The sequence below is a fragment of the Bombina bombina genome, chromosome 3, assembly GCF_027579735.1.
Source record: "Bombina bombina isolate aBomBom1 chromosome 3, aBomBom1.pri, whole genome shotgun sequence".
NCBI lineage: Eukaryota > Metazoa > Chordata > Amphibia > Anura > Bombinatoridae > Bombina > Bombina bombina.
Window position 1 is genome coordinate 361,189,762 of NC_069501.1, and position 13,227 is coordinate 361,202,988.

General features: G+C 39.9%; 1 protein-coding gene across 1 annotated transcript in view; it reads left to right on the forward strand.

The window, feature by feature from the left end:
• The window catches only part of USP9X (ubiquitin specific peptidase 9 X-linked), a gene marked incomplete in the record, with an annotated part of 1,177,890 nt that overhangs the window by 1,137,034 nt on the left and 27,629 nt on the right, over positions 1–13,227 (forward strand). The window contains 3 exon segments of the mRNA XM_053706481.1: positions 8,883–9,103; positions 12,035–12,123; positions 12,850–13,006. Of these exon segments, the coding sequence (XP_053562456.1) occupies positions 8,883–9,103; positions 12,035–12,123; positions 12,850–13,006 (467 nt within the window).

A 13,227-nucleotide genomic window follows, 5' to 3' on the forward strand; every position in this document is an offset into this window, starting at 1 on the left:
CCTTTCGAAATTTCAAAGGTATCCCCTCTTCCTCTAAACAGGAAGGGAACTATTTGCAAACCAAGTCTACCTGGAGGCCTAATCAATCTTGGAACAAGGGTAAACAACCCAAGAAACCTGCTGTTGGCCCCAAGTCAGCATGAAGGGTTGGCCCCCGATCCGGGACCGGATTTAGTAGGGGGCAGACTGACTTTTTTCATCCAGGCTTGGATGAGAGATGTTTAGGATCCCTGGGCAATAGATATAGTGTCTCAGGGATACAAGCTGGAATTCAGAAATTCTTGCCCCAGAGGAAGGTTTCTTCTTTCTCGATTATCTGTAGACCAGAAAAAAAGAGAGGCGTTCTTACGCTGTGTAAAAGACCTCTTCTCCATGGGAATAATTTGTCCCGCTCCAATTCAGGGACAGGGGTTTTATTCAAATCTGTTTGTAGTTCCCAAAAAAGAGGGAACTTTCAGACCTATCTTAGATCTCAAGAGTCTAAACAAGTTTCTCAGAGTTCCATCTTTCAAGATGGAAACTATTCGTACCATTCTTCCATTGGTCCAGGAGGGTCAATTTATGGCAACATTGGATCTAAAGGATGCATACCTTCATGTTCCCATCCACAGAAATCATTTCAAGTTCCTGAGTTTTGTGTTTCTGGACAAGCACTTTCAGTTTGTGGCTCTTCCTTTCTGTCTAGCCACAGCACCCAGAATCTTCACAAAGATTCTGGGGTCTTTACTGGCGGTTCTACGGCCGCGGGGCATTGCAGTGGCGCCTTATCTGGACGATATTCTGATCCAGGCGTCAACATTTCAACTGGCAAGGTCCCATACCGACATTGTGCTTTCCTTCCTAAGAACCCACAGGTGGAAGGTAAACCTAGAAAAGAGTTTGTTAGTTCCTCAGACAAGGGTGCCCTTACAAAGATATGACGAGTTCACGGATTTCATCCTTACTTGTGGGATATTAACCTCCTGCTAACAGGAAGTGGCAAAGAGCACCACAGCAGAGCTGTATATATAGCCTAGCCCCTCCCCTTCCCCTCCACCCTCAGTCATTCTCTTTGCCTGTGTTATACTAGGAAGACATGGTAAAGTGAGGTGTTAGTTTTAGTTTCTTCAATCAAGAAGTTTTTTATTTTAAATGGTACCGGTGCGTACTATTTTCCTCAGGGGGATATGGAAGAAGATTTCTGCCCTGAGGTTTGATGATCTTAGCATTTGTAACTAAGATCCACGCTGGTTCCCACAAGACTTCTGAAGGTAACCATGAGACATCTTCATTGTGGAGACTGGTTTCATGCTACAAGCAGCATTAAGGTATGTGCAGCCTTTTTTTCTGTGGAGACTTGGTGTATCAGAACTGGCTGACATTATTTCCCTGTATGGGAATGGGGTAAGCAGTAAAACCTATTTTAATAAGAGGGGTGTTACTGGAGTCCCTATTTTATATTTATCATTAGTTGATATTTGGGCATTATGTGACATGGGAGACAATGTTAAAAATGATGTTTTATGTTTTTTTATTTTTGGCACTTAAAACTTATTGGTTTTATGCTTGAGGGTTATATTGTGTGTGTATTTTTACTTTAGTGCAAAACTGCATTTCCATGCGGTGGTGTTTAGGCCTACTCCAACTTTTGACCTTAACCCTGGAGCCTATTTTGGCGCAATTTCTTCAAGCTTAGCAGCAGCAAACAGTAACTCGGTGGCTCCTGGACTGTGTAGCTGGTCTGAAGGGTTGGAAACTTGATTTGAGTACCCTGGGGGCAGGTAGGCGCCACAGCAGAGCTGTGGCGAGGTGCAGAGTGTATTTTTATCTATCTTTTGACTATATGTTGATATAAGTACTTCTAAAGCCTTATTTCTGCCCTTGCTTCTGGGTGCAGTAATTTTTGGATTAACCAACGATATTAAGTTAAATTTGGGAATAATTTAACGTTTTTTGTGCATTTTTGAAAAATTGTTCATTTTTTCTTTTCTTGAAGGCACAGTACACGTTTTTTCTAATGTTTATTTTATGCTATAAATGAGTGTTTAAACGACTTTTGTGGTATTACTAATCTGTTTAACATGTCAGGCATTGAGGTTTCTCATTTTTCTATGTGTTTAGAAGCTATTGTGCAACCCCCTCTAACATTGTGTAACTTTTTTACTGAAAGGGCTTTACAATGTAAAAAGCATATTTTAAATAAAATAAGTGTGCCATGGGATGATTCTCAGTCTGAAGAGAATCAGGATATGCCATCCAATTCTCCCCAAATACTGAATCCTCTGATGCTTTATTAGCTATTTCCGATGTTTCCTCACAGTGCTCTGAGTTGGGGATTACGGAATTACTGTCTGAGAGTGAAATTTCTGATTCAGGGAATGTTTTGCCTCAGACAGATTCGGATGCTATGTCATTTAAATTTAAGCTTGATCACCTCTGCCTGTTGCTTAGGGAGGTTTTAGCGACTCTGGATGATTGTGATCCTATTGTGATTCCTCCAGAGAAATTGTGTAAAATGGATAAATATTTGGAAGTTCCTACTTACACTGATGTTTTTCCGGTTCCTAAGAGAATTTTGGAAACTATACAGTTTTTCTCCCCCTCCTAATTTTAAGAAAATGTTTCCTATATCAGATACCATGGCAAGCGGTCCCTAAGGTAGAGGGAGCTATATCTTCCCTAGCTAAGCGTACTACTATACCCATTGAGGATAATTGTGCTTTCAAGGATCCTATGGATAAGAAATTAGAGGGTCTACTAAAGAAATTATTTGTTAATCAGGGATTTCTTTTACAACCTACAGCTTGCATTGTTCCAGTAACTACTGCAGCAGCTTTTTGGTTTGAGGCTCTAGAAGAGTCTCTTAAGGTTGAGACTCCATTAGATGACATTCTAGATAGAATTAAGGCTCTTAAGATAGCTAATTCTTTTATTACTGATGCCGCTTTTCAAATTACTAAATTAGCTGCAAAAAAAAAAAAAAAAAATTAGGATTTGCTGTTTTAGCACGTAGAGCATTGTAATCTTGGTCTGCTGATGTGTCATCAAAACATAAGCTTTTAGCTATTCCCTTTAAAGGTAAGACCCTTTTTGGGCCAGAATTGAAGGAGATAATTTCTGATATTACAGGAGGTAAGGGCCATGCCCTACCTCAGGATAGGTCGGTTAAAATGAAGGGTAAACAGAATAATTTTTGTTCCTTTCGGAACTTTAAAGGAGGACCCCCCGCTGCTTCTTCTTCCACAAAGCAGCATGAAGGGGTGGCCCCCGATCCGGGACCGGATCTAATAGGGGCAGACTTTCTTTCTTTGCTCAGGCTTGGGCAAGTGATGTTCAGAATTCCTGGGCACTTGAAATAGTGACCCACGGTTATCAATTGGAATTCAAGGATTTCTCCCAAGAGGGCGATTTCATCTTTCAAAATTATCTGCAAACCAGATAAAAAGAGAGGCGTTTTTACGCTGTGTAAAAGACCTTTTTACTATGCTAGTAATCTGTCCTGTTCCAAAATTGGAACAGGGACAGGGGTTTTACTCAAACCTATTTGTGGTCCCCAAAAAAGAGGGAACGTTCAGACCCATTTTGGACCTCAAGTGTCTAAACAAATTTCTAAGAGTTCCATCATTCAAGATGGAGACAATTCGAACGATTTTGCCAATGATCCAGGAGGGTCAATATATGACTACCGTGGATTTGAAGGATGCTTACCTTCATATTCCAATCCACAAAGATCATCATCGGTTTCTAAGGTTTGCCTTCTTGGACAAACATTATCAGTTCGTGGCTCTTCCTTTCGGGTTGGCCACAGCACCCAGAATCTTCACAAAGGTTCTAGGGTCTCTTTTGGCGGTTCTCAAACCGCAAGGGATATCGGTGGTGCCTTATCTGGACGATATTCTGATTCAGGCGTTAATATATCATCTGACAAAATCTCACACAGACACAGTGTTGTCTTTTCTGAGAATTCACAGCTGGAAGGTGAACATAGAGAAGAGTTCACTTGTTCCACAGACAAGGGTTCCTTTTCTGGGAACTCTGATAGACTCAGTAGCCATGAAAGTATTTCTGACGGAGGTCAGAAAATCAAAGATTTCTAATACTTGCCGAGCACTTCTGTCTATTCCTTGGTCATCAGTGGCTCAGTGTATGGAGGTAATCAGATTAATGGTAGCGGCAATGGACATCGTTCAGTTTGCTCGCTTTCATCTCAGACCACTGCAACTGTGCATGCTCGGTCAGTGGAATGGGGATTGTGCAGATTTATCTCCAAAGATAATTCTGGATCAAGAGACCAGAAACTCTCTTCTTTGGTGATTGTCGCCAGGTCATCTGTCCCAGGGGACTTGTTTCCGCAGACCCTCGTGGGTGATAGTGACAACAGATGCCAGCCTTCTGGGCTGGGGTGCAGTTTGGAACTCCCTGAAGGCTCAGGGTGTTTGGACTCAGGTGGAGTCTCTACTTCCAATCAATATTCTGGAACTGAGAGCAATATTCAATGCGCTTCAGGCGGGGCCTCAGTTGGCTTCGGCCAAATTCATCAGATTCCAGTTGGACAACAGAACGACTGTGGCATATGTTAATCATCAGGGGGGAACAAGGAGTTCCTTAGCGATGATAGAAATATCCAAGATAATCAGTTGGGCAGAGGCCCACTCTTGTCATCTGTCAGCGATCTACATCCCAGGGGTAGAGTTCTGGGAAGCAGATTTTCTAAGTCGACAGACTTTTCATCCAGGGGAGTGGGAACTTCACCCGGAGGTGTTTGCCTCATTGATTCTCAGATGGGGCAGACCCGGAATTGGTTTTGATGGCATCTCGTCAGAATGCCAAGCTTCCAAGATGCGGATCCCGGTAAAGGGATCCTCAGGCCGAACTGATAGATGCCTTGGCAGTTCCTTGGTTGTTCAGCCTAGCTTGTGTGTTTCCGCCGTTTCCTCTCCTCCCACGCGTGATTGCTCGAATCAAACAGGAGAGAGCTTCAGTGATCCTGATAGCACCTGCGTGGCTACGCAGGACTTGGTATGCAAATCTAGTGAACATGTCCTCTCTACCACCGTGGAAACTTCCGTTGAGACAGGACCTTTTCATTCAAGGTCCTTTCCAACATCCAAATCTAATTTCTCTGCAACTGACTGTGTGGAGATTGAACGCTTGATTTTATCAAAGCAAGGATTCTCTGGTTCAGTTATCAATATTTTGATACAGGCTAGAAAGCCTGTCACTAGAAAAATCTATCATAAGATATGGCGTAAATATCTTTTTGGTGTGAATCCAAGGGTTACTCATGGAGTAAAGTTAGGATTCCTAGGATTTTGTCTTTTCTCCAAGAAGGATTTGCAGAAAGGGTTATCAGCAAGTTCCTTAAAGGGACAAATTTCAGCTTTGTCAATTCTGTTTCACGAACGTTTGGCAAATGTATCAGATGTTCAGTCTTTTTGTCAGGCTCTATCTAGAATTAAGCCTGTATTTAGACCTATTACTCCTCCCTGGAGTTTGAATTTAGTTCTTCGAGTTCTGCAAGGGGTTCCGTTTGAACCTATGCATTCCATAGATATTAAACTTTTATCTTGGAAAGTTCTGTTTTTGGTTGCTATTTCTTCTGCTTGAAGAGTTTCTGAGCTTTCAGCATTACAGTGTGATTCATCTTATTTCATATTTCATTCTAATAAGGTGGTTTTTACGTACCAAACCTGGGTTCCTTCCTAAGGTTGTTTCGAATAAGAATATTAATCAGGAAATTGTTGTTCCTTCCTTGTGTCCTAATCCTCCTCCTAAGAAGGAGCGTCTGTTACATAACTTGGACGTGGTCCGTGCCTTAAAGTTTTACTTACAGGCAACTAAGGATTTCCGTCAATCATATTCATTATTCATTGTTTGTTCTGGAAAGCGTAGGGGTCAGAAAGCTATGGCTACCTCTCTTTCTTTTTGGCTGAGAAGTATCATCCGCCTGGCATATGAGACTGCTGGACAGCAGCCTCCTGAAAGAATTACGGCTCATTCTTCTAGGGCTGTGGCTTCCACATGGGCTTTTAAAAACGATGCATCTGTGGAACCGATTTTTAAGGCTGCGACTTGGTCGTCCCTTCACACTTTTTCCAAATTTTCCAAATTTGATACTTTTGCTTCTTCTGAGGCTATCTTTGGGAGAAAGGTTCTTCAAGCAGTGGTGCCTTCCATTTAGGTTCCTGTCTTGTCCCTCCCTTTCATCCGTGTCCTATTGCTTTGGTATTGGTTTCCCACAAGTAAGGATGAAATCTGTGGACTCGCTATATCTTTGTAAAAGAAAACTAAATATATGCTTACCTGATAAATTATTTTCTTTTACGATATGACGAGTCCACGGCCCACCCTGTTCTTTTTAAGACAGTTTTCCTTTATATTTTTTGTAAACTTCAGTCACCTCTGCACCTTTTTAGCCTTTCCTTTTTCTCTTCCTATACCTTTGGCCGAATGACTGAGGGTGGAGGGGAAGGGGAGTGGCTATATATACAGCTCTGCTGTGGTGCTCTTTGCCACTTCCTGTTAGCAGGAGGTTAATATCCCACAAGTAAGGATGAAATCCGTGGACTCGTCATATCGTAAAAGAAAATAATTTATCAGGTAAGCATAAATTTAGTTTTTTCTGACAGAGGTCAGAAAGTTAAAAATTCTGAATGCATGTCGAGCCATTCAGTCCAATCCTCATCCTTCAGTGGCTCAGTGCATGGAGGTAATCGGATTAATGGTGGCGGCAATGGACATTGTTCAGTTTGCACGGTTTCATCTCAGACCCCTGCAATTGAGCATGCTCAGGCAGTGTAATGGAGATTATACAGATCTGTCTCCTCTAATATTTCTAGATCAAGAGACAAGGGATTCTCTTCTATGGTGGTTGTCACTGGGATCATCTGTCTCAGGGGTCATGCTTCCGCAGACCTTCATTGGTGATAGTGACAACGGATGCCAGTCTGTTAGGTTGGGGAGCAGTTTGGAACTCCCTAAAGGCTGAGGGTGTATGGACTCCGGCGGAGTCTCTACTTCCCATCAATATCTTGGAGTTAAAAGCAATATTCAATGCTCTTCGGGCTTGACCTCAGTTGGTTTCAGCCCAATTCATCAGATTTCAGTCGGAAAACATAACGAAGGTAGCTTACATCAATCATCAGGGAGGAACAAGGAGTTCCTTAGCGATGACAGAAGTAGCCAAGATCATACAGTGGGCAGAGTCTCACTCCTGCCATCTGTCAGCGATCTACATCCCAGGGGTGGAAAACTGGGAGGCAGACATTTCATCCGGGGGAATGGGAACTCCATCCAGAGATATTTTCCAGTCTGATTCTCAGATGGGGCAGGCCAGAGTTGGATCTCATGGCATCTCGTCAGAATGCCAAGCTTCCAAGATACGGCCCAGGTCCAGGGATCCCCAGGCGGAGCTGATAGATGCCCTAGCAGTGCCTTGGATTTTCAGCCTAGCTTATGTATTTCCTCCGTTTGCTCTTCTTCCCAGGGTGATTGCTCGAGTCAAACAGGAGAGGGCGTCGGTAATTCTCATTGCTCCTGCGTGGCCTTGCAGGATTTGGTATACGAATCTGGTGGACATGTCCTCTCAGCCACCGTGGAAGCTCCCATTGAGGAAAGACCTTCTTATTCAAGGTCCCTTCCACCATCCGAATCTAGTTAATCTGCAGCTGACTGCTTGGAGATTGAACGCTCAATTTTATCTAAGCAAGGGTTTTCTGATTCGGTCATAGATAACTTAATTGAGGCACGTAAGGCTGTTACTAGGAAAATGTATCATAAGATAGGGCGTAAATATCTTTATTGGTGTGATTCCAAGGACTACTCATGGAGTAGGGTTAGAATTCCTAGGATTTTGTCCTTTCTCCAAGAAGGATTGGAGAAGGGGTCAGAAAGCTATGGCTACCTCTCTTTCTTTTTGGCTGAGAAGTATCATCCGCCTGGCATATGAGACTGCTGGACAGCAGCCTCCTGAAAGAATTACGGCTCATTCTTCTTGGACTGTTACATAATTTAGACCTAGTCCATGCTTTAAAGTTTTATTTACAAGCAACTAAGGATTTTCGACAATCGTCTTCTTTAATTGTTTTTTCAGGGAAACGTAGGGGTCAGAAAGCTACGGCTACCTCTTTCTTTTTGGCTGAGGAGTATCATCCGTTTTGCATATGAGACTGCTGGACAGCAGCCTCCTGAGCGAATTACGGCTCATTCTACTAGGGCTGTGGCTTTCTCATGGGCGTTCAAAAATGATGCTTCTGTTGAGCAGATTTGCAAAACTGCAACTTGGTCGTCTCTTCACACTTTTTCCAAATTTTCCAAATTTGATACTTTTGCCTCTGCTGAGGCTGCTTTTGGGAGGAAAGTTCTTCAAGCAGTGGTGCCTTCCGTTTAGGTTCCCTGTCTTGTCCCTCCCGTTTCATCCGTGTACTATAGCTTTGGTATTGTATCCCACAAGTAAGGATGAAATCCGTGGACTCATCGCATCTTAAAAAAGAAAACAAAATTTATGCTTACCTGATAAATTTATTTCTTTTTTGGATACGATGAGTCCACGGCCCGCCCTGTTCTATGAGACAGGTTATTATTATTATTTGTTTTTGTTAAACTTCAGACACCTCTGCACCTTGGCTTTTCCTTTCTCTTCCTAACTTCGGTCGAATGACTGGAGTGGGAGGGAAGCGAGGAGCTATTTATACAGCTCTGCTGTGGTGCTCTTTGCCTCTTCCTGCTGACCAGGAGGCGATATCTCAGAAGTAAGGATGAAATCCGTTGACTCATCGTATCCAAAAAGAAATAAATTTATCAGTTAAGCATAAATTTTTTTTTTCTTTTTTTTTTTTTTTTTTATGCGCTGATCTTCCAAATTTAAAGCTAATTTTATTGACTTTTTATATGTTGTATTACAGGTAACCCACCACTTTCAAACCCCTATGGAGATCCTAATTTATCTCAACCTATAATGCCACTCCAGCAGAATGTGGCAGAATTGCTGTTTGTAAAAACTAGTTATGTGAAGAAAATAATTGAGGACTGCAGCAATTCAGAAGAAACTATCAAACTACTTCGGTTTTGTTGTTGGGAAAATCCACAGTTTTCTTCTACTGTTCTAAGTGAACTGCTGTGGCAGGTGACAAATTACAGTGTACTTTAACATTTTCTACTATATTTCTACTTTATAACTGTTATAAATGCAAAATGTAAACCTGTTTATGAACACATGCATGAGTGTCTATATCAGGGTCATATAATTTAAAGTGATATACTAACTTTTTGACCCGGTCTATAAAGAAAGACACAATTTTCTATATATTGACCATACATATATAAATTATTTTATTTATTATTTTAACTATGAGTTTATATTAGTGGGATCACTGTGCCTGTGTTAAATCATGTGCATTTATTTATATTTTTTCTTCCTGTTTTTAAACTTTTTTTTGAAAATATCAAATGGGCAAATCCTGCCCACCTCTCGCTATTCTCCCAGTTTTTACAGTTCACTATGGGGTAATGGGTTTTAGAGCGTATTGGACATTTGTTTGCCATTACTCTAGACACATAGAATTTTACCAGGAACTCCAAAAATGTAATTTTATCTTACGTTCATTGTGACAACGCCTAAAGGTAGAAGAGAACTCATGACTGTTTGTATGAATTTTCTTTTTCTTCCATTAACTTTCCTCTATCCAGGTATTTGATGTTTCACCTTAGAGGTCTTCTCATTTTCCTTTATTCTTACTACTACCTGAAATTAGCCAATCTCCTTCTCATTGTCCTTATATCTTAAGAGTGTGACTCCTTCACATGATGGTATGATATGACTTACTACAGGTTTCTGCCTCCAACATCCAAATTAGGACCAGTCTGATGACCACGTAGTGCAAGTAATATGGTCCTCTAGAGAAGTGCTTCTCCCCATTAATGTACCTTAGCTTAGGGTGATCTGTTTTGTCCTATGTCATTGGCAAGATGCACACTCAGGCTTTTCTGAGCTGGTACAATCAGTCAGTTCCATCAGATTAGCCTGAAGTCTCAGATCCTGATCTTGGTGTAATCACATATTCCAGCTCTCTTGGCAGTCCAAATTCCATGGCTAGACAATTGGAAGTGGCTAACTCAGACACTATGGTGGTTCTTTTAACCTTCTGCTTGCCAGAGAGGCTTTCTACTCGGTCTCCTGGCTTTTATAAAAAACTTAATTGTTTCTCTGTGTGGTTCTAAAACTATAAATACTCTTGACCTTTAATGGGGCACATACTATCCCTATGCCTTAGCCTACATTTTCCCTCCAATTGTCATTGTACATGTAGTTCTACACAAGATCAAGCAGGATTGTCAATAGTCTGCTGCATTCTGGTTTTAAACACAGTGACTCACTGAGTTCATCTCCCTCTGCGGTTATTTATTTCCATCTACCTCATGTCCATATGTCTCTGGTACTTTTATTAGTCCTGATCTATCTAATTTCTAGTTTATACACAATCCAGGAAGGCGCATGGCTATATACCCACCAATACTGACAAACGTGATAAAATCAATTTATTGTAATATAAATGGTATTTATCTTTAATATGGATTAAAGTGTACAACGTTAGATGACTATTCCTGCATTTACAGTAAATTTTTAAAGGGGGTTGACCATAACACCTGTGTCCAGGCCTTAGATTAAGTGGAACCTATATTCTGACTACCTGTAGTTTAGGAGACTTTGGGTGATCCATGCCTTAAATCTCCTAAGAAAAGCTTATTGATTTTTACTATGGGTACATAAACATGAAATATTATCCATGATATTGTTGTAAATTTATTATTTATTTGTAAAGTAATGCCAAATTCTGTAGCTCTGGCAACTTGAGTATTTGTTTATAGTGACTCAGGCATGATAAAAACATACAGATACAAACTTTTCCTAGCAAATCCTAATACTTTACAAAAAATGTATACTGTAAGAAGACCTTTAGGCTTACTTATTCTCTTTTTCTTCTTCATTCAGAGCTAAGAGAGGGTCACACTTCTTTTTTTGTGTTTACTTTTTCATTCCAATTGTCTCCCTTGGACGATTGATTTTTGAGCTGAAAAGGAAGGGTCCACTATTACTGGGTAGTACCCGTTCCAATATTAAAGAGCTTCCTCTTGGGCTATTACATATTGACCAAAGAGAAATAAATGTTCAAGACAATTACCTCACCATTGTTGCATCAGTTTACAAGTTTTATCATTGTAATATTTTCACACTTCTACACAATGAGTTGTAAACTTTAACAATCATTTGATTCAGTTTACTAGGAGGCACAAAACCCTGACCATCTGTATGTTTAGTTTTGGTATGGACTTCATGTGCAGTCATGATAGAATTTGTTGACAGCATGAGGCTATACAGATTTCTCATCCCTGTCTTTTTGTTAGTTCCTCTACATTATCTCCTACAGCTTGGAAAGGTGAAACTAGCCAAACTTGGTTTTGCAAGTTCCTTCCTCCTTTTTTTTTTTTTTTTTTTAAGGAGATAATAGAGCTGAATGAAAATGTTGTGGAGCATTTTGTTGTTGATGTATTGATTGCTTATAACTTGATTTAGCCCCTGCAAACAGGTTAAACACACAGATAATGTCAGCTCTGGATTGGTAATCAGTTGATAACATGTGTTTGTTGCCCTTAGTTACTGATTGTGTTCATCTTTAGAGGATAAGTGCCTTGTTACTCCAAAGCTAACTTCTGAATCATGTTGCTGGAGTTAGTTACATGCAATCAATAGTGCAATTCTGTTCTTTTGTCCCTTTAACCTTTAAATTTACATCCTATAAAACTAGATCTTTTGTAAATTCCAGTGCATCTTATATATTGTTTTTGTTTTATGGATTGACTTGTGTTTGTTGTTTGTTTTTGGCCTTTTGTTTGGCAGAATTTAAAATGTGAAGCTTTACTACTGTGTGGATATGGGGCAAGTTACCCTAAAATGCAGAATCTAGCAAAGGCCTTGTTTTTTTATTGTCCTTTAATGAAAACTGTATGCTTGATGTAATAGTTTTACATTTTTATTTTTCTCTCTCTCTTTTTGTAGGTTGCTTATTCATACACTTATGAGCTTAGACCCTATTTGGATTTGTTGTTGCAAATCTTGTTGATTGAGGATTCTTGGCAAACACATAGGTTAGTATTGTCTGGTTTCCATACTCTTGACAGTCTTTTGGGTATCAGTTTGGATTCTTGATTTAAATTAATTAAAAAAACAAATATAGTGTTATCTATATGCTCTCATTAGTTTGAGCATGTCATTTTAATCACTTGATCCTGTAAATCTATGTGTTTAACCCCCACAAAAGGGTTAACTACACAGGTGAAGCAGCACACTGCTGGTCCCGAACGGAAACTACTACCCTTTGTTGACTGCATCAGCAGCAGTTTCTGCTCAGCACCAGTTGTGCTCTATGGCTCCTGGGCAGTACTTTGCAGAGGTTAAACACTCAGATTCACAGGTTCGATTGATGATAAAATTACATGCGCTAACGTATTTTTCTTCTCTGTAATGGCCCTTTAATATTTTTACTGTAAATTACTACTATTGCTTACTCTCTAGCCCAAGTTACAAATAGCAGTATAAGTGTATTAAAACAGGCTGTTTTAGTTTATTTTCATAACCTCCAAGATCTGTACCTTGTACTCCTTACCAATGCCAATCTTTTAGCTTAGACAACTGCTGATGGTGAGTTATACACTATGCATTTGCCTGTTAGTGTGTTAATATACAAGCTAGTGCTGCCCCTTTAAAAAATTTCTGGTTGAAAATATGTATGGTATAACTTGTTTTATATATTGCATTGTTTATTGTATCATACAATTACTTGACATGTTTGCATACTTTTTGTTTTTTTACAGAATTCATAACGCACTTAAGGGTATACCAGATGACAGAGATGGTTTATTTGACACCATCCAGCGCTCAAAGAACCACTATCAAAAAAGAGCTTATCAATGTATAAAGTGTATGGTGGCTCTTTTTAGCAACTGCTCCGTTGCTTACCAAATATTACAGGTAAAATTTTGACAATGCTATCCCTACTATTTTCATATTCATCATTAGATGTATCCGTGAAGCAGTCTGGAAATTTTAAAACTAAATAAGTATATTTATATTTAAACATAAAATCACTGTATTTAAAATACAAAAATGTATTATACAAAACCAATATATCCATTATATACAGTAGGATACAAAAGTCTGAGCCCACCATCACCAGTTAGTTTTATTTGATT